The sequence below is a fragment of the Desmodus rotundus genome, chromosome 8 (assembly GCF_022682495.2).
Source record: "Desmodus rotundus isolate HL8 chromosome 8, HLdesRot8A.1, whole genome shotgun sequence".
NCBI classification, from domain to species: Eukaryota; Metazoa; Chordata; class Mammalia; order Chiroptera; family Phyllostomidae; genus Desmodus; species Desmodus rotundus.
Genome location: NC_071394.1, coordinates 130099014 through 130119278, shown reverse-complemented (window position 1 = coordinate 130119278; position 20265 = coordinate 130099014). Strand labels below are relative to the sequence as shown.

Genomic DNA, 20265 nt, shown 5'->3' with positions numbered 1-20265 from the left:
CTGCCAGGAAAGAGCCAGTACCGGCCAGAGGGTGGCTGCCTGGAGTGGGGGCACTGAGGTGGATCTCAGTTGAAAGCAGGCGTGGGGGGCGGGCCCAAGGCGGGGCTGGGGGGGCGGGGCCACGGGTCATGCTCCTCTCTCCAGAGCCAGAGGGCGGGGTTGCAGGACTCCACCAGCTGCAGGGGGCAGTAGCTGGGGCCAGTTGGGTTGCAGGATGGACAGAGGCACAGGAGGAGGCAGCCTCCTGACGGACCCCGGGTCAAGGAGCAGCAGGCAGGGTAGGCACAGGGTGGTATGGAGAGGGTGGGGAATTGGGAAATGACCTGGGAACAGTAGGGGGTGCTGGACAGGCTGCGAAGTTGTTGGTGGGTCTCTGGTGGTAGAGGGGAGCTCTGAGGGGTATCAGCCTGTCAGTGGTCTGGAAGAGGGGGCACGCTGTAGTCTGGCAGGGGAGAGGGAGCTGGGCCAAGGGGGAACTATAAATAGCTTCTTCCTCCAGCCCAAGGGGAGGGACAGCCAGCTGGAGTGCTCAAGGCCCTCCCTCTGGGCCCTTTGCTGGCCTCCAGGTTCCTCGTCAGGGGTCACACCAATTTGGGGAGGTCCAGAGGCTCATCTGGGAAATTTTTCATATGATTTAGCTTTAGAGCTTAAACCAGTATTTCTAGGGCACCTACCGGAGGCCTTGTGCCCATCCTGAGCTGCACTAAGCACCTATTGTATGCCCTGTGTCCTAGGGGTTCATGAGCCTATCGGAGCCCTTTCTGTGTTCCCTGGCTGGTCCTGAGTCACTTTGAGCACTACTGTGCGCCCCGTGCCAGGCTGGAAGCAGCAAGTGCAGATAAGGGTTCCTGGGCCACTTGGTCACATGGCTCCATGCCTCCAAACTGGAACCTCACACCCCCTGTGAGCTCTGGGCACAGGGAGAGACAGGGGATGATCCTTGGCCAGAAATGGCCAGAGGAAGCTGGAACTCCTGGGAACTCCCCGAACCACCCAGTGGCAGCAGAGGGGACAGGAGGAAGGGAATAAGGGGAAGGAAGGCAGCAGAGAGCAGCAGGCCCGGGTGCAGGGCTCGTCAGCGTGTGCACATGTTGCTGTGTGCACACGCTTGCTTCCGTGCACCGATGTGCGGGTCTGTGTGGTATTCGCTCAGGTCCCTGGGCCCTCATGCTGCAAAGGGTGGCTTGGTGGCTGGCCAGGGCTGGCCTGCAGATATAGGACAGAAGAGTTTGAGCATTGAGAATTGAGGGTTGAGGACTCCAGCCACCCCACAGCTTGTGGCCTGGGACATGGGAGCAGGTCCATTGGTCAGTGCAGAGGGCACCACGGGAGGCAACCAGGGCCAGGTGAGGTGGGTTCACGGTGGGGAGACTGAGCAGGACACGCTCACACACGAGTGCACCCTGACACACTGGCCCACTTCTGGCTCACTTTGGGGTGGCCCCAAGGGGACAAAAAGCCCTGAGGGCACCTACTGACGCTGAGGGTGAGAAAGCCAGGAGAGCATCTCAGTGGAGGGGGCTCAAAGGAGCACAGGCATGGAGGTGGAAGCGTGGCAGTGAGGTCCCGCTGCAAGTTGTGCCGAGGCCATCCTGCACAGGGGGCTGGCTCTGAAACACTGTTCCCCTTCCTCAGCTTCTCCCTGAGAAACGGGGCCATGGGAGGACACATGGGGAGTGTCCTCAGAGCAGATGTGGACCCGGGCCTTGGGGAGGGGCCCCGGGCTCCTGCTGCTGACCTGTGGCCTCCTACTAGAATCTGGGACTTGGGAGGGTATGCCTGGGTCAGTGCAGGCTGTTTGAGGAAGAGTGGGAGGTGGAGAGCTGCTGCACTTCCTCGGAAGCCAGACTCAGCCTCTCTGGGTGTGGAGGTGGTTTCCCAGACACGTCCCTGGGAAGGAGTACCTTGCCCTGGCTGCCTCCTACCCCGAGCCTTTGAGTAACATCCTCAGGGAGGTGGGGAGGAGCACTGGCAGGCCTGAGGAGGTGCTGCGTGTTTGTGGGTGTGAGAGGAGGTAGCCTTTGCAGTGAGTGCGGGGGTATGGACAGGGTGTGGGCATATAGTGACAAGGTGTCTGAGGCCAGAGTGGCCCCAGGATGACCTTGGCAATGTCCAGGAGACAGACAGAAGGGCTGACTGTGCCAGGAACAGAATGAGTGGCTTTGGAGAAGGAGGAAGCAGAAGGGTGGTCATGAAGGGCTTCCTGCTCATCAGAAGCCACCCATGGGTGTGCTCAGAGGTGCTGGGCACTGGGTGGAGGGAGGTGGGGTGGCCCCTGAAGAGGAAGGAGGAAGTAGCGTAAGCTGTCTGAGGTAGGACATCCCCAGGGAAGGCAGCTAGAGCTGGTTTCAGGGAGGGTCTAGGTGGGCTTCCAGCATGTGGATCTCCTGATCCTTCATTTCCTGGGAAGTGGGCAGGCCATCCGTATCAGTCATCCTAAGGATCCTTGCCAGGCTCTGAAGGGCTGGGTGGCGATTTGGAAAGCTAACCCAAGGCAGGGGTGTGGCGCAGAGGGCAGAGGGAGGGGTTGCAGCACCTGCGGTGCACTGGGGTGACCCTTCCTTGTTCATGCCTCAGCCCCTGGCTCCTGACTGGGCAGTTTGGTCAGAGGGAACTCCAGGTAGGTAACAGTGATCCTGTCAAGGGGTGTGGTGGAGGGCCTCGCTGGAGGGCAGTGTGACAGGTCCAGCCGTGTCAACAGGGGCCCCAGGGCAGAAAATGTCCAAAGCTTGGAGAGGCTGGGCTGAGAAAACAGGAGAGTGGCCCAGGGGTTTCTGAACTTCCAGACTTCTGCCTTGCCTCCACTGCGTTTTAACAGTAGACAAATAATATAATAAATGATAACATGAATGTGCTGTAGAGTGGATTTTTCGAACACTAACACGTTTACTCTACACCAGGATCTTGTAAGATTGATGACCTGCACATTCCATTTTCAGCGGAGTCCCTACAGAGCCTGGTTACGTCCCGCTCCCACTCACGTCCCACTCACTTGCTCCAGGTCGGCTGGGGTTTAGCCTGAGTTCCCCAGCAGCTAAGGCAAAGAGAGAAACACGATCAAGTTTGAAATTTGTCCTGGGTCCCTGTCCATGAGATAAAGGAGCTTTTGCAGCGTGGTTGAGCAGATCCCTCCTGTGGGTTGGCGGAGAGTCCCAGGACTTGGAGCAGAGAGGGTCGGGGCGGGGTGGAGTTGACAGCGGGGACATCAGGCCAGTGATCACAGTTGCACAGAGGCCTCTAGGCTGGTCCTGACCAATCAAGCCCCGCGTGTCACGTAGATTGTGCCCCACTGCAGGTAAAGTCGTCCCTCCTGGGGTCCCTGAGGTTCAGCGTGGTAAGGAGCGGAACTTCGGGTGCCCTGGGGAAGAGGCGGTGATTGCCCCGGGCCAGGCTTTAGGAGAGACCCATGAAAGTCAGCGCGGTCACGTTGGGTGTGCTGGACCCATTCACGCGAGTTGGGGCCTGCACCACCCAGGACTTGGGCCCGTAGGGATTTGGGCATGCGCGGCCTGGATTCCCGCAGGAAGGGCAGGCCCGCGGGGGTCCGGCTGGTCGGCAAGTTGGGCATGCGCAGTAGGAGGCTCGGCCCTCTTTAGTTAGGGTGGAGCCTACTCGGTCTGGGGCGGGGCCTGCGGGGTGCTGGCCTTGCATCACGCGGCTGGAGGAGAGGCGGGGCCGAGGGGCGGGGCCTCTAGTGGCCCGAGTTGGCCCGGCTTCTAGGGCTCGGCAGCCGCGCACCCCGACTCCTCCCGCCTCCGGAATGGCATCCCCAAGGGAATTGACTCAAAACCCCCTGAAAAAGATCTGGATGCCGTACAGCAATGGGAGGCCCGCCCTGCACGCCTGCCAGCGCGGTGGTGAGGCGGGGTCCCCGAGGAGCGGGGAGGGCCGTCCATGGGGATGGGTGGATAGGGCGGCCTGGGCAGTGGTCTCGCATGGAGAGGAGGCCGCGAACCGGTGTGGATCCGGGGACAGGTGAGGCTGCCTAGACTGGTGGGAGGGGAGCAGAAACAGGTGGTGGGTCGGGGACAGGTGTGGCAGAGCAAGAGACAGAAACATGGATGTGGGGAAATCTTGGTTCCTTGGGGGCTAGGTCTTGCTGTCTTTACCTCTGGGAGAGCCCCCAGCCCCTTTGCACTTCACAGTGTCTCCACTGCCTCAGGCCAGGGGAGGACCTGGAGTCCTTGCCCTGTCCTCTCTGGTGGCCAGAGAGTGTGGGCCTGGTAATTGGACCGGGTCTGAGCTGTGTTGGCCCTAGAGAAATTGTTTGGCCATTCTGAGCCCAGACTTTTCAAGGGTCCAAGTACAGGCTAGCCCTGCAGTGGGAGGAAGGCGCGCCTCTTGGCTGTCATCACCCACCTCTTCGCCGAAAATCGAGTTTTGGGAGGAATGTCAGGGAAGTGCAGCTTTGACCAGGATAGAGACAGTGAGGGCACTGTGCCAGGTGGGCCTGTCTTTGTGTCCAGGGGTGTGGAAGCATTCCAGTGGGGTCCTGGATAAATGGTAACATTTGCAGGTGAAACATCTAGGAGCCATGCTGAAATTCACACATTGTTAAGGGGTTCGCCTTTCCTGGGGTCCTGGGCATTTAATCCACTACCTTGACTTTCTGTATGTCCCTAAATGAGTCTGCAACCTTCTTATTATGAAGAAAAACAAAGATTTGTTTTAGGAGTAATGAAACATTGTGATGAATTTGCAAGTTGGCAAGGACCTCGGAGAACATCTAGTCCAACTCCTGGTGCATGTATGGAATGGGGATCAGGAGACTGGGTATGTGTGAGGGTCTCCCTGCACTCCTGACCTCTGCTTGGGCCTGATAAGGGAGGGGAGAGTGCTCTGCGTTTGTTCCGCTTGGAGGCCAGCCTGGGACCTTGGCTTTGACCATGATGTGAGTCCTAGGGAAGAAGTGTGTGTATCTCCTTCCACACTGTCGGTCCTGGCAGGCAGTGGCCATGGTTTTGACCACAATATAGGTCCTGGTGGGGGACGGAGCCTGTGATCATACCTTTAGTCCTGGACCCATGGCTTTCCATGCAGTGCTCTGAGTCCTCGGGGGCTATGGCCATGCCTTTCTTCCAGACTTTTCTGGAGGTGTGGAGGCTGAGGCTCCTCTTCTGTGCTTCTGGCCAGTCTGTGTTCAGACTGCATTGTCTGAACTAGGTGGTGGCTGCGGTTCTCACATACAGGAAGGAGTAAGAACCTAGACTTTAGAGGCAGGAACACTCAAGCTGCCTCCTGGCTCAGGTGTGTGACCTTGGGCTCCTTAGGAGCTGAGCCTCCAGGCCTCGGGCTCCTCACCTGTGGAATGAGACTGTCATCATCGTGCTCCATGAAGTTGTTGTGAGCCTCTTAATGAGTGGGTGCTCAGTGGGGGGTTGCTGGCCATTTTGTAATTTCACCACTCTTTCTTCACCTCTTGTCACCTCAAAGTCTGGGATTGAAGCATCAACTCTGAGCTAGCTGCCATTACAGGTGGGAAGGGAGCTGCAGCCTAATGGGGGGGGGACTTGCCAAGGTCTCACAGCCCCTTGGGCAGGGTCTGTATTTCTCTAAGCTCCAAGTCCGTGATTAAAATACAGCTCTGGCTTGGGCAGAGGGGCTCATGCCCGTCACACTGTGTTGCAGTGGGTGGGACTGTGTGGGCTGGCCCAGCACGCCAGGTGCTTCCTGGAGGAGGAAGTGGCACCCAAGAGGCCAAAGATGAGACCTTCAGATTGTGTGGGGGTTGGGGTCCCAGGTTAGGGTCCCAGAATTCACATCAGGGTGTGACTCAGCAGTGAGTGAACTCACAGATGGAGCCTGTAGGTGCAGCACATCCATTCCCCAGAGGCTGCATTCCTGCAGCATTTACCCTCTGCAAAATGGGCCTATGACCAGGTAGGAGGGCCACGAGGACAGGTGTGGACCTGAGGGTGTGTGGTGAGTAGGAGTCTACTCCATCACAGGCATTTGCAGAGAAGTTGCGGGGCTCACGGCTGGTCTGTGCTGTGTGGTGGGTTGTCGCAAGTCTAGTTCTCCCGATCCTCTGGGCCCCCGAGGCTGATTGGTGGTGGCTGTGGGACATCCTGTGCTTCCTCCACCCCCACTTCTCATTAACGATTCTTCCTCCTTTTGATAAAATCAGAGCTACACCTGATGTCCTGAGCCGTTACTTCCCTCAGCTGTCACCTGGCTACCTCCCTCAGCTGTCATCTGGTGGTGCTTTGAGGGCAGGTGAGGCAGGAATGAAGAGGGGACTCAGTGCAGCAGAAAGGACAGTATTTGTCTGGTGGCTTTTCTTAGCCAAAAGGTGGCAAGACTCTTCCTGGGTGTGGACATGACTGGGGTGTGTGCAGGACTCTGTGTCCCCTCTGAACAGGACAGTGACGCCGTGTTGCTTTATTTCCGGGAGCTCCTCCTGCCCCCGCCTGCCCAGGGAAGGGGAGCAGGCGCAGTTCAGGAATCAGGTCTGGAACCCACTTCGAGGGCTTGTGGCTGTCCCTGGGGTGGCCTCACCAGGAAGTGTCCACTGTCCAGCACGAGGCTTGTCTCAGGCCTCTTGCGTGCTCGGGCTCCCGTGGTCTTGAACAAATGCACAGGAAGAGGAACTAGAGAGGGAAGCTCAGTGACATGTTTTCAGATTTCCTTCCGCACATACCCGATGTCCTAAAAAGTGTGTCCTGCTGTCCTGCTGCTCAGCCTCAGGGTCCTTGAGGGCCCAGAGCTGCATGTTCCAGCTCACCTGGTCCCCGCGCCCTGTGTCCAGTGCGGCTGGGTGTCCCCCCACGTGGGCCTTAGTTCGCAACTTCTGCGTGGCTGGCACTTCCCTGGTGCTGTGCTGTTGGAATCAGAGCTGTTGTGAAGAGACTTGTACTTTGACTCTTCTTTTGGGTCATTTCCTTGGGAGCTTATCTTGAGGAACAGAAGTAATAGGTAATTTATTGCTCTTGTTTTGCACCCAGCCCAGATTTGCTGCCCTGCCTGCCCACCATGGCTGTGCACTCGGGGTGGAGGGGTGCTGACGGCAGACCCCGTGGGCAGAGGCCCAGGCATCTCTGGGAAGATAGATGAAGAGGGGATGCTGGACCCCAGTCCTGAGGTCGTGGAGGAACCCTCCAGGGTGTGGTGGGGTGGGGTGGCCTCGTCACGGGGAGCAGGATGGGTGCAGGTTCTCTCCCAGGTTCGTAGCCATGCGCCGCCCTGGTCAGTAGCCATGCACCGCCCTGCGGTTGCCTGAGAGCCCCGGCCGGCCAGCCAGGAATTGTGCAAACGACACAGGGCCCATTGTGGCTGGCCTTGAGGACACAGGGCCTTGCCTAACTTGTTTTTCTCTTGTATTAGCTAATGCTGAGGTTTTTTCGCAAGTTCCCTCACTCTTGCTCACCTTCTGTTCCGTGGGATCCCCTCCTGTCCTCCCCCAGGGCTCACTGTTTGTGTCGCCTTTGCCCACAGAAGTGGTGGCACTCCCACTGGGGAGCAGGGCCCTTTACTTCTCCCTGGGGACAGAAGTGCCTCCACGCCCCAAGTCCCCAAGGGCAATTGGTGCTGAGGGACACCTGTGTCCTTAGCCTGGCATGCTGCCAGGGTACGTTTACTTATTGGTTTTAAAGATTGTATTTATTTATTTTTAGAGAGGGGAAGGGAGGGAGGAAGAGAGGGAGAGAAACACTGATGTGAGAGAGAAACATCTATTGGCTGCCTCTTAACACCCCCAACTAGGGATCTGGCCTGCAACCCAGGCATGTGCCCTGACCAGGAATCGAACAGGTGACCCTTTGGTTAGCGGGACGATGCCCACCCCACTGAGCCACGCATGGAGATAGTGCTGGGCTTCCCTGAGGAATTATCAGCCCCTCTTACAGGTTCTGACAGAGTCAAGATAAGAGCCCAGGTCTCTCTGACTCTTGACACCCAGGCAGGGCTGGCCCTGGGGCCACTGTGCTTCAGCCGGAGGGTTGGAGGGTCGGGCCTGGCAGTCTGTCTTAGGAGGGCTACCAGGTAAGGGCACTTGCAGAGCCACAGGGGCCCTGACAGGTCCCCACATCTGTCCATCTGTTTGTCTGCTGTGGTGTCACCCAGCCCAGTTCCTCAGGTTGATGAAAGGGAAGCTTCCTGCGGCATCTGGGGGAGACCACACTGAAAGCTGAGCTGGGTCTCGTGAGGCTGGCAATTCCGCTTTGGTGTCTGTCCTGGAGGGCCAGGGAATCGGGGGCTGTGGCCAGACCCTTCCCCACCTCCAGCCTGGCAGCTTCTCCGATTGGCACACTGTCCTGGTGGCACATGGGGTGGCAGGAGCGGGCTCTCACTGGCTCTGCCCTTGTGGACATCGGCCTGGGTCTCTGGTCTCAGTCCCTTGTAGCCCTCACCCTGTTGGGTTTCGAGATGCTTCCCTCCACCCTCCCGTCCATAAATTTTGAGCACCAACTCTGTGCCAGACCGAAGGATCCCGAATGACTCAGACACTTCAGGGCTGCTTTCGCTCCAAGTGATGGGTCACAGGGCACAGACTCCTTAGTGAGACAACCGGGACTGAGGAAAGAGTACGCCGGGTGGGCATGGGGGTGCTGAGGAGGAAGGCCTTGCGGAAGAAGCAGTTTCTGAGTTGAGCTTTGCACGGTGAAGAGAAGCTCACCCCGGGGAGAGCACGCAGCGGCACTGTGCGGGCGGGAATGCAGAGTGCCTGTGTGATTCCCAGATGGCAGGCACAGTGTGGGAAGTCCCCTGGGTGCTGGCTCTGTGCTGCTTGCCATGAGACTCCCCAGCAGCCTTCAGCCAGGGGCGTGGCAGATCCCGCTTTGTATCTGGTGCTGCACAGCAGGGGAGGTCCCACTGTACCTGCTGGAGCCTGGGCAGCCCTGGGGAATTGGGGGTGGGGGGAGGAACAAACTTTCCTCTAGCCCCAGGGTTCATCTGCCTGGCCCAATAATCAAATAGACATGAGACAGATTAGAAAGAGAAAATAACCAAATTAAATACATATATACAGGAACGCTGTGTGTGCGAGAGGTTCAGAGACGAAAGGGGGATTGAGGGGTAGAGGAGACATTCTGAGCTAGAGATGAGGTACTGCGCCTTGCGGGCTTCACTGGGTAACTGCAGGAGGATAAGAAGCACTGACCTTTAGTAAACAGAAGTTTGCCCTGCCCTGCAGATAAGTCAAAAGAAGTTATCTCTGATAAAAGCTTATGGGCAAGGCCTGCAATTCAAATTCTTCTCCGTAGTTAATGGGGCCCAGGCAGAAGATTCTCTTGAGCCTGTGGCTAAAGTTGCCTTTGGCTCAAAGCCGTCTGCATACCCCAGAAGCACATGTTGGGGTGACTTGTTCTGGGCCCCCATAGGAACCAGCCAGTGGTGGCTTGAGGTCAGGGCCTGGGGGCGCTCAGGGAGCTGTGTGATGTGAAGAGGCTTGGAAAGCCTCATATCGGACGCCAGTCCTGTGCTGAGAGGGAGGAAGGGGCCCCCCAGGAGAGGCCCTGACCCTTGTCTGACCTGTGCCCTTGCCTTTCAGTCTGCATGACCAACTGCCCGACGCTCATCGTCATGGTGGGCCTGCCAGCCAGGGGCAAGACCTATATCTCTAAAAAGCTGACTCGCTACTTGAACTGGATCGGCGTGCCCACGCGGGGTGAGACTTGGCCTTGGCTTTCCAAGTGGGTGTTGGGGCTGTGTTGGGGAGGGGGGAGAGATGAGAGATGGCTAGACTGCTGCAGGGCCTGGGGTGGGTCCAGCTCACAAGTTGCGGGGGGCAGGTTGCTGTTGTGTGGAAGCTGAGCCTTTCCTTTCCCCCAGAGTTCAACGTGGGCCAGTATCGCCGGAACGTGGTCAGGACGTACACATCCTTCGAGTTTTTCCTTCCAGACAACGAAGAGGGCCTGAAGATCAGGAAGTGAGTGGATGTGCATGTGTGAACAGACAGGGCCCTGGTGCCTCTGGAGGCCAGTGGTTGGGGATAACAGAGCTGCTCCTGAGCCCTGGCCTTGCTGTGCCCCGTGGGCTGTGACAGGGCTGGGCTCTTGACCTCTCAGGTGTGATAGGGTTGGGGATGGGATGGGTTTGGGGGCCAAGAGAGACGGTGTGTGGTTTCTTTGTGTCTGGCCCTGTCCTGCCCTGGTGTTAATGAGCCCTTGGCCAGGGCAGGGCCACTCTCCATGGAGGGGAGCTGAGTGGGTGCAGGGGTACCGTCCTCAGGCATCAGGCAGAGTGGGAGGGCGACAACCTCCTGGGCTCTCACAAAGCCGAAGGATCAGGCCCGGAACTGGTCCCTTTCCTCCCTTGCCCCAGGAGAAGCTCCCTCCTCTACATTTGGAGGATGGCTAGCACGTGCTTGGCATGTGTGGGGCAGACCTTGAGGTGGCTTTGTAGTGCTGGGTGACTGGGTCACATTCCTGCTGTTATTCACAGGGGGAGATTTGCAGATGATCCCCAGCCCCTCCCCCACCCCACCTCAACTGAGTCCTTTCTGCAGAGAAACTGAGCACCAGCCCGTATCTGAGGAGCTGCGCTATGCGCTTGTCTGGTGTCAGCTGAGAGACTGACAAGCGTCCTAGCCCTTGCGGTAGGGCTAGGGCGTGGTGGGGCTGAGGTTGGCAGGTTGGCCCAGCTCTCCTAACCCTTCCAAGTCAAACACCGCCCCAGGCCAGAAGCCACCTGGGCCTGGACACTAGGCAGCCAGCTCTCTCTCTGGCCACCAGGTGGCAGCAGCTCCTCACTGTGGGCCTTGGCCCCCTGACCTCTTTTTTGCTCTTGGGTCAATGGGTTGGTCCTGGCTGCTTGGCTCATCATCCAAGTGAACCAAGAAGGGAAGTGGAGTCTGACATTCAGGCCTCTGTGGCCTCCAAATTGTGGGTCAAACTCAAGGGCCGGACCCTCTGGTGATATGGACCCAGACAAAAGGGAGGGGACTGGTATTTGAACTCCTGCTGTGTCCTGGGTATGTGATGTCCACTGTCACCCGCCCCCATTTTACAGATGGGGTGATTGAGGCTCAGAAGTCTCACACAAGGTAACAAGTTATTTGACACACCCCATGGATACACATGGGTTTATACACACTTACACCCATTGTACATGGTCACACATGCATGTGAGTATGTACACAGGTAGACACCTACACATACAAGTACTCCAACCCATGCATGTACGGTCGAGATCACACAGCACACAAGGACACACACATACCTGCAAACCTCACATGCACACACCAAGGCACACTTGTGCTCACCTGTGTGGACATATACACATTCAGGCACACTCAGGCATAGTGTGGGGGGTTCCCCAAGACCACCCCAGATTCTGTGATTTGCTAGGATCTCAGCATGTGGCCATACTCCCAGCCAAGGTTTGTTACACAAAATGGTACAAAGCGTCAGCAAAGGGGAGAGACCAGTGAGTTGAATTCCAGAGCAAAGCAGCGTCCCGGAGTCCTCTGCCCTAGGCTCAGACAGGCTGTGCTTAGGTCCTCCAGCATGAACTTGTGACGACACGCGTGAAGTGTTTTCCGCCAGGCTAGCTCATTGCAGATGTGTGTCCAGGGCTTGGTGGGGGCTGGTCACACGTGCACTCTGTGCCTAGCGCATACCAGCATTGCAGAGTCCCGGCAGGAAAGCAGGTGTTCTGTATAAACCGTATTGTTTGTGTGAACTGTCCAGGAAACTTTTTTTTCATCTTCACCTGAGGATATGTTTTTACTGATTTTAGAGAGAGAGGAAGGGAAATAGAGACACAATAATGTGAGAGAGAAACATCTAAAAGAAGAAAAGAAAGAAAAAAGAAACATCTATTGTTGTCTCCTATACATGCCTGACTGGGGACGGAATCCACAACCTAGGCATGTGCCCTGCCTGGGGATCAAACCCGTAACCTTTTGGTACATGGGATGATGCTTGAACCAACTGAACCACCTGGCCAGGACTAAGGAAATTAAAAAAAAAAAAAAAGGAATCAGTGTAGGGAGCTGCTTACCATTCAAGTTCTCAGACCCCAGCCCAAGGCCAGCCTTGCAAGCAGGCCTTGCGAAGGTCTGTATTCTGAGGCTGCCATGTTAACCCTTTTCACACATAAGGTCACACCCAACACGTGAACGCACACACACCTGCATATCTCTTGGCACACGTAGGCATGTGCATACTAGTGCCCACCCTATATACATATGTGGATACATGCATTAACACACACTCACGTGCTCATACCACATGAAGGCATGTGTACATACACCATGTGTGCTCACATGGGAGTTCACACATGCACATCCTGAATGCACATTTGGACACATAGTTACAAACACCTATACCTGTGCATGGGTGCACACACACCCCATATATGCACGTGTGTGCACTCAGTCATACCTGTGCCTTTTCAGTCACCACACACAAGGGCTTGGGGACACTGGGGTGTTTTCTCAGACACCAACTAGTATCCTACGGTTCAGTTCAGTTCAGTTCAGTTCACTTCAGTTCTGACACCACTTACCGGGAGTAGCCTCAGCTCCCACAGGTCAAGGGCTCAACCCCCTCGACTGCCTTTAGTGTAAACACCAGTCGCCAGTCCCTGGGGGCCACCCATCCTTCTGACTGATCCTCTGTAACTTGGGGTTTCCACAGCCGCCTCCTCGGCTCAGTAATTTGCTAGAATGACTCACAGAGCTCAGGAACATATTTTAGTTACGTTTACTGGTTTATTATAAAGGGTACAACTTGGGAACAGCCAAACAAAAGAGACACCCAGGCAGGGATGGGGGTGTCCACGCCCTCTCAGGGTGCATGGCCCTTCCAGCACCTCTGTGTGTTCACCAACCTGGACGCCCTCCAGCTCTCTTTGCTCAAGAGTTCTTATAGAGCTCAAGTCAACCTGCAGCCCACGCCCTCTGCTGACTGGGGGAGGGTGTGTCGCTTACCCACTGCCCTCCTGCAGCCCAGGTCGGGTGCTGGCTGACCCCATGTTTTCTCCCCTGAAGGCAGTGTGCCCTGGCAGCCCTCCGTGATGTCCGGCGGTTCCTTAGTGAGGAGGGAGGACATGTGGCGGTGAGTGTGATGCCCTGGTAATGCCTGGGAGAGACATGTGGGAGCCCATATGCATCCACCCTTTTGCTCACCAGGCCTCCAGAGGGAAAGGCAAGGTGTGTGTGGCCTGGATGGTCCTCGGACACCAGCCCCTGGGAGAAAGTCTGCAGCTACTATGCAGGAGGCAGCCAGAAGCTGGATGTGGGCTAGCATTTCCCTCTGGGCTTGTGGTTGTCTGTGACCCCGCAGGACTTCCGAGTGCTCACACTGTTGGCCACCTCATAGGTTAGAGGGATTATGTTACCCGGTCTTGAGCAAATGCGATTTCTCCTGCTCTAGGAGAATCCTGCCCAGCATTTAATGGCTGTTCCAGGAGCCACTTGAGACCTGGGTGAGGGAATACACCTATGTGTTGGCTCCTCTAGTCAGATGCAAGAGGTGGGACAAGCAAGGCTGAGCGAAGTGTCTGCAGGAAAGGGTCCTACCCACCCCCACTGTGCAAACACAGAAACTATTTTTCCCTCCCCTTTTTCCCTTGGAAGTGTGCCTTCTGGAGCACTCTGTCCCCCAGCTCCATCTGGATCAGTTGCCCTCTAGGTCCATGGCACAGTTGCCACCCTGGGAATCGCCTTCTCCCTCCGACTTGAATGTCCCACTCTTGGATCTGTTGTCTTCCTTTTCCGTGGTTTACTAACTTATTTTGCTGGAGCACATCCTCCAGTAGCTTTCTGAGAAAGATACTTAGGAAGTAAACTTCATGGCACCTCGCGTGTCTAGAAATGTTTATTTTAAGTAGTAGATTGTTGGGTACAGAGTCTAGGTGGGAAGTCCTTTCCCCTTAGACTTTCCACAACATTGCTCCTTTGTATTATGGCTTCTAGTGCAGCTATGGAAAAGTTGGATGTCATTCTGACTTGCTGATATTCCTAAAACTTTTTTGGAGGGAGCCGGGGTCCTCTCATGGCTGTTCTTCTGGGGAGGCCTGTGGGGTCTCCAGGGTGAGGTATCTCATGGTGAGTCTTCTCTCCTCTACCACACGGGTCCGGTGGTCGTTTTCATTAGAAAACTCTTCCCAGCGGGCCTGAAATTGTTGTATCATTACTCTGGTAAATCTGCCACTTTCTGATACGTGACTCCTCACTCGACTCTGATTTTCAGGGTTTCTTTTTCTACAACTGCTGGTGGCCTCACACTAGGCTTGATCCCTAACTTTATCTTTTTTTTCTGTTACTTTTCCTCTCTCTCTTTTTAGTCTTACTTTCAGAGAAAACATCTCAACAGTGTCTTACAAGGATTTGGTTGAAATTTTTAAAAAGTTTCTGTGCTGACATTTTAATTTCCAAATTTAAAATGTCTTGTGCTCTGTTCTAATTTGTTACAACTCTTTTTTCATATGTTTTTCATTTTATTGATTTTAGAGAGAGCAGAAGGGAGAGACAGAGAAACATCGATTTGCTGTTCCACTTATTTATGCATCCATTGGCTGATTCTTGTATGTGCCCTAGACCAAGGATCGAACCTACAACCTTGGCGTATTGGGATAATGCTCCAACCAACTGAGCTACCCAGCCAGGGCCAGAACTCTGCTGTTATTTTGTGGCTATTAGAGTGTTCTTGACATTTTCCTTTTTTTCCATGCTCTGTCTTCATTTTCTCAAAGTTCCTTTTAGTGCTTGATTTATTCTGTTTTTCATGTGAGAGGTTTTTGGAGTGCCCAGTGAGCCCTGGTAGCATGCCCTTTTGAGAAAGGGATGCTCAAAATCTGCTTGGGTGTGCAGGGGGTGGACTGCCCCTGAGGGTGTCCAGTCAGGCCCCAGGGGCTTCAAGAGCAGCCGTGGGCGACAGAGCCGGCTGGATGAGGCAGGACAGCCGGACCTGGGGCTCCGCCAGCTCTTTGTTATAGGGCCACGGTTCATTTCCTCCACCTCCTGTCCCTTTTGTCAGAGACGCCTGTGCCCCTGTCCTTGCCCATTGCGATTCTGCACAAGCGGGTGTGCTCTGGTCTGTGAGGGCTTGTTTGGTTTTCCGGATTGTTCACAGAGTCAGCGACTGTGTGTCTGTCTTACAGAACCTCGTGACATCTCTTCTCTTCTCCTGTTCTCTTCATCCTTCTGTTCCCACTTTGCCGGGGTCTCAGGATGGAGCGGAGATAAATATGGGTTCAGTTCTCCTGGTTTAACTGGATTCACAGGAAATCCTGTTGGTCAAACATGAACTGAGCGCCTGCTGTATACAGAGCAGTACTGAGTGCATTCCTCCCTGCCAAGGGTTTGCTGCCCTGCGGGAGCAAAGCACACCCATTGCTTCCAGCTTTCTGGGGGTGTGCTCCCCACGGAAGGGAGGACCAGCCCACCCCCCAAAGATCTGAAGGAGACTGGCCAGGCAGGGGCCCGGCCAGTAGCTGGTCCCAGTGAGAGAGCCAGCCCTGTAGCCATTGGGTGGCACTCCCTTCCCTGGGGCCAGAAGCCCAGTTAACCAGTTTGGTCCTACGGGCTTTTTTTTTTTTGGTCCTAGGTGTTTGATGCAACAAATACCACCCGCGAACGGAGGGCCACCATCTTTAATTTTGGGGAACAGAACGGCTACAAGGTGAGACCTTATTGACTAAAGTCCTTGGCTGGGCACATTTGGGCCCTCTGGGGCCCCTTTCACTGGTATGGGACAGGTCAGCCCCCAAGTGGATTTGGGGTGAGAGGGGCTGCTTCTTTTCTCTCCAGCTAGGGTCTTCTTTCCTGGGGGGCCGGGTTCTTGGTTGCCCAGTCCTGGAGACGGTGGTGCCTGCTTTGGTTCTGTGTTTCTGGACCTCAGGGCCCCAGCTGCTCAGCCTGGCCCTCAGTGGGGTGGGGAGCTCTGTGGGGCCAGGTCCAGAGTCCTAACTCTGTCCGTGGTCCCTTCCCTCCTGCTGGCCACCGTCCTTCCTGCAGACCTTCTTCGTTGAGTCCATCTGTGTGGACCCTGAGGTCATAGCTGCTAACATCGTGGTGAGTGGCACCTCTGGCCTTGTTGGGACATTAATACAACCAAGGTGGCATGTGACACTTAGGTCCCCCTCCAGGCTTGGGCTTGTGCCTGGGCCAGCCTTAATTTGGTCTTTCTGAGCCTTGGGGCAGGGGGTGGAAGAGAGTAGAATGCTGGGTCAGGTGAGCCTGCCCCCACCCAGGGCTTTGTGACAGGTGGGCCCTCATTCTGCTCCCTCCTCTTCCCCTCCCCTACACAATCCCCTGGACAATGGGGAGAAGCTTCAGCCCCTGGGTTGGGGGTGGAGGATGATATTCACATTTTGAGAAGGAGACTTGACTCCTCTCTTCTACTCTCTTTATTCAAGGAATGAACATCTAGGTTTGGGGAGTTCGTTCAGGTGGGGAGGGTCTTCTGGGCCCCTTGCCCCTGGGGCCTCCCCTCCCCTATCCCACAAAGATGAGGGGCTCCGACCTTGGGATGCCTAGGAATGCTCTTTTAGCACCAGTGTGGGGACCAGGAAGCCACTGGACTCTTCCTAATGGACCTGTGGTTGGCCTCCATCCCTGTGCCCTGGCTTTGGCCTGGCCTTCAGCCCCAGGCCCACACCCCAGCCCCACCCCAGCATCCTCCTTGGTCTCTGGCCCCGTCTGGCCTCCAGCGCTGATGTGTCCTTGCTCTGTGCCTGGCTCTGGCAGCAAGTGAAACTGGGCAGCCCCGATTATGTCAACCGTGACAGTGACGAGGCCACGGAGGACTTCATGAGGCGCATCGAGTGCTATGAGAGCTCGTACGAGTCTCTGGATGAGGACCTGGACAGGTGAGCGAGGACAGCCCGTGTCCTGTGGCTGGTGGGTGGGCAGCGGGGGCCCGCTCGGCTGCCTCCTTGTGGCTCCCCGTGGCGGTGGCTTGGGGGCCACCCAACTGGCAGAGATGGTCTGGCCATTTTTGTTTTTGCCTTGGGGCAGAAGTCATGGGCCAGCGGCGACTGGCAGAATCCCTGCTGCTTTATCTGGAGCTCTGTGAGTCCAAGTTCTCTACTGTTCCATCATAAAATCAAGCCTAATTTCTATGCAGAGGGTCCTCCCACAGGCATTTGCAAACATGACTGCTCCTGTTTAAATGAAACAGTCTGCATTTTGAGAAGGGGGAGCAGTGGCCAGACTCTGCCTGGGAACAGCTGGCAGTGGCTGGTGCGGCAGCGCCCGCCCTTCCACTGGAGAGGGAGACCTAGCAGGAGTGTGTGACGGGTGGGGAGGGGCCTTTAGGTCCGTGGTGGGCATTCAACTGGGGTGCTTACAGCAGTGGTCACCTAAATAACCTTTTGTGCAGAGAGGCAGGGAGGCGAGGTTTGAGGCTGCGGGGCACGAAGCCGACTCTACCGTTGCAGCAAAGGGAACTTGGACAGCATGTGCACGAATGGGCATGGCCGTGTTCACCAGGGCGGGCCAGGGGCTGCGCCTGACTTGCTGGCCGTGGTTTGCTGACTCCTGCTTGCGTAAGTGGTGGCAGTGCTTCGGGAAAGAGTAGGTGGCCCCTTGCTAAAGTGTCGCACAGTCATTACAAACCCAACTGAAGAGACGTGGGCCAGTGCCTGTTCCACAGCAGGGATTGAAAAGCTGGAGTGTGACTCGGTGCTTGGGTCTCTTATAATTACGTAAGAATAAGCAATGCCCTTGAACCAAGGGGAAGAACGGCTGGTGGGAGGCTGGTTTCGGGGGCTGGACTTCTGAGCTGGCTCTGAGTCCGGCTGGGCTGTACGGCCTGCCCACGCCGGTCGGAACTACGCAGCACTTGCTCTCTGGAGCTCCGGTTTTCCGTGTGTCCCCTGCTCTCCCAGCACGGCATTTCTCCTCCTGATTCTGTGCTGTGGCCGCAGTAGAGGCGCTTGTCTGGAGCTGTTCCTGCTGGACTGTCAGTAAAAGTCACTGCTATGTTTTTAAAAAATATGTTTACTGATTTAGAGAAAGAGGAAGGGAGAGAGAGAAACATCGATTGGTTGCCATTCATATGCGTCCTGACTGGGGACCAAACCCACAACCCAGGCATGTGCCCTGACCAGGAATTGAACCCCCAACCTTTTGGTATACAGGACAATGCTCCAACCAACCGAGCCACCTGAGCAGGGCGGTCACTGCTATTTTTGGTGGTGGTGTCTGTAACACCCCTAAACCTAGACTGAGGTCCTACAGTGCGAACAGCCAGAGGGCTCTGGGCTCATCCCGAGCCCAGTGCCTGAGAAATCCCACCTGTCCTCCTGCTGCCCCACACCCTCCACAACTGTAAACAGAGAAGCTTGTTCTCCTGGCCGCAAGTTGCACAGGTACAAAGCCGGCAAAGTGGCTGAGCTGGGTTTCTCGGCTGCTGCCACCAGCACAGTCCTCCTGTGCCTCTCATCCCACCCGCCTGCCACCTGCTGGGGGGTGTGGCAGCCACTCTGCGCATGGACGACCTGGGCTGAGCTCCAGGGGGGAGGTCCCCAAGGAAAGGGAAGGCCTGGTCCCTGGATGGCTGACCAGGAAGAGAGGAGGGGAAGAGCGTTGGTGAGCTACTTCCTGATCTCTCTTGGAGAAAACAGTCTCTTTCTTGTTCCCCTTGCCGACAGTGTGTTGAGAGCCAGAGGCAGGCAGGAGTGGCCTGGGGCACGCAGAGCCATGGTGAACGTCACCGTGCGGCCTGACTGACCCGTCCTTTTGGGTGTCAGCTTTCGGGAGCCTGAGTGCTGAGCGCCTCCAGTGGGGTTGTGTGTCACGTGTGTGCGGTCACTCCGCCTCACCCCCACCACTCACACACCGGCTGACGGCCCTGTGTGTTGTGATGTCCAGCCTGGTGGTCAGAGAGGCGAGGGTCTGCCGCCGGTTCTTGTGCCCGGCAGGATGTGCCCTCAAGGGCCCTGGTCGCACTCACAGGCCTCTCCCGACCTTCTCTCTGGAAAGGGATCTGTCCTACATCAAGATCATGGACGTGGGGCAGAGCTACGCAGTGAACCGAGTGGCCGACCACATCCAGAGCCGCATCGTGTATTACCTCATGAACATCCACGTCACGCCCCGCTCCATCTACCTCTGCCGGCACGGGGAGAGCGAGCTCAACCTCAAGGGCCGGATTGGCGGGGACCCAGGACTGTCCCCCCGGGGCCGGGAGGTCAGTGTGTGTCTGCGCATCGGCATCTCGGGGTGGCTGTGTGTGCGCATGAGCCAGGGCTGGCTCCAGCTCACGTAGCTGATGTGTAATCATCGAGATGGATGACCTTCATTCAGTCTATAATGTTCCAAACATTTAGAGAAAGTCACCAAGCATGAAGCAGATGCTTGGATCTCTGGCTTCCTTGTGAGCTGTCCCCTTGGAGAGGTGTGACATCCTGGGAGCACCCCAAGTCCCTGCAGTGCCACTGATGGCTGTGCCACAGTCTAGGGGTGATATTGAGGCCTGGGTGGGGAGGTCATACACCCTTCGGCACATGGTCAAGGGTCGGGGGCAGTGGCAGGGGTCTTGTGAGTCATTGGAACTACGCTCAAGGTCTGGGAGGAATGCACAGGGTGTGGGTGTCACTGTGAGGTTAGTTCTTGTTTTCACCAAACCTGTGTTCTCTGAGGCTGGCCATGACCTCGGGGACCGCGTGTCTCTGGGGCCTGAATTCGCTTGTGATGTGTTTCAGTTTGCCAAGAGTCTGGCCCAATTCATCAGTGACCAGAACATCAAGGACCTGAAGGTTTGGACCAGCCAGATGAAGAGGACAATCCAGACAGCCGAGGCCCTGGGCGTGCCCTACGAGCAGTGGAAGGTCCTCAATGAGATCGATGCGGTAATCAGCGACTCCCGCCACCCCGCACCCCACCCCACCGCCCCAGAGGGCCGCACTCAGCCAGGGTGGCAGCGTGAGCGAGAGTCAGCAGAGCTTTCTCCCTAAGTTTTCTTTGTTGTTTAGGGCTTTGATTTCTCCCTGTCTCCCTGCCTTCCCTCCCTTCCTTCCCTGCTTTTGCACTTAACTATCTAGGTCAGCCAGAATTGATTTCGACATAAGCCTTAAATGTGACCTTTCCCCAGTTAACTCAAATGATGGTTACCTCTAACCATCTGTCTTTTTCCTGTTGACTTACTTTATCTACTTTTATTTTCAGTTCTTACACATGATTTGTGTATCTGTTCACACACCAGTATCACAGTTTTAATCACGACAGTTTTTCACTATATGTACCGGCCATTTGATATCTAGTGTGAGGTCTTTTGCTCTTTTTTCCCCCTGTTGGGTTGTCTGCCTTTTTCTTACCGACTTCTAGGAGTTTTTGGTATACTCCACTCTGGATACGACGCATGCCCGGTCATT

General features: G+C 56.1%; 1 protein-coding gene across 5 annotated transcripts in view; it reads left to right on the top strand.

Moving 5' to 3' along the window:
* The first annotated feature begins 159 nt into the window (after window positions 1-159).
* Window positions 160-20265, top strand: part of PFKFB4 (6-phosphofructo-2-kinase/fructose-2,6-biphosphatase 4) — a 28526-nt gene continuing 8420 nt past the window's right edge. Inside the window, exons 1-11 of one of the 5 annotated variants that reach the window (XM_045199860.3) lie at window positions 3720-3857; window positions 4673-4773; window positions 6128-6216; window positions 9491-9607; window positions 9772-9868; window positions 12935-13001; window positions 15495-15569; window positions 15905-15961; window positions 16637-16758; window positions 18875-19082; window positions 19597-19743. In XM_045199860.3, coding sequence (XP_045055795.2) covers window positions 4691-4773; window positions 6128-6216; window positions 9491-9607; window positions 9772-9868; window positions 12935-13001; window positions 15495-15569; window positions 15905-15961; window positions 16637-16758; window positions 18875-19082; window positions 19597-19743 — 1062 coding nt within the window. In that variant the 5' untranslated portion in view covers window positions 3720-3857; window positions 4673-4690. Of the gene's footprint in view, window positions 279-3674; window positions 3976-4672; window positions 4774-6127; window positions 6217-9490; window positions 9608-9771; window positions 9869-12934; window positions 13002-15494; window positions 15570-15904; window positions 15962-16636; window positions 16759-18874; window positions 19083-19596; window positions 19744-20265 lie in introns of those variants that run through there. The other 4 variants (XM_045199861.2, XM_024566081.4, XM_045199862.2 and 1 more) reach the window with 4 other exon arrangements.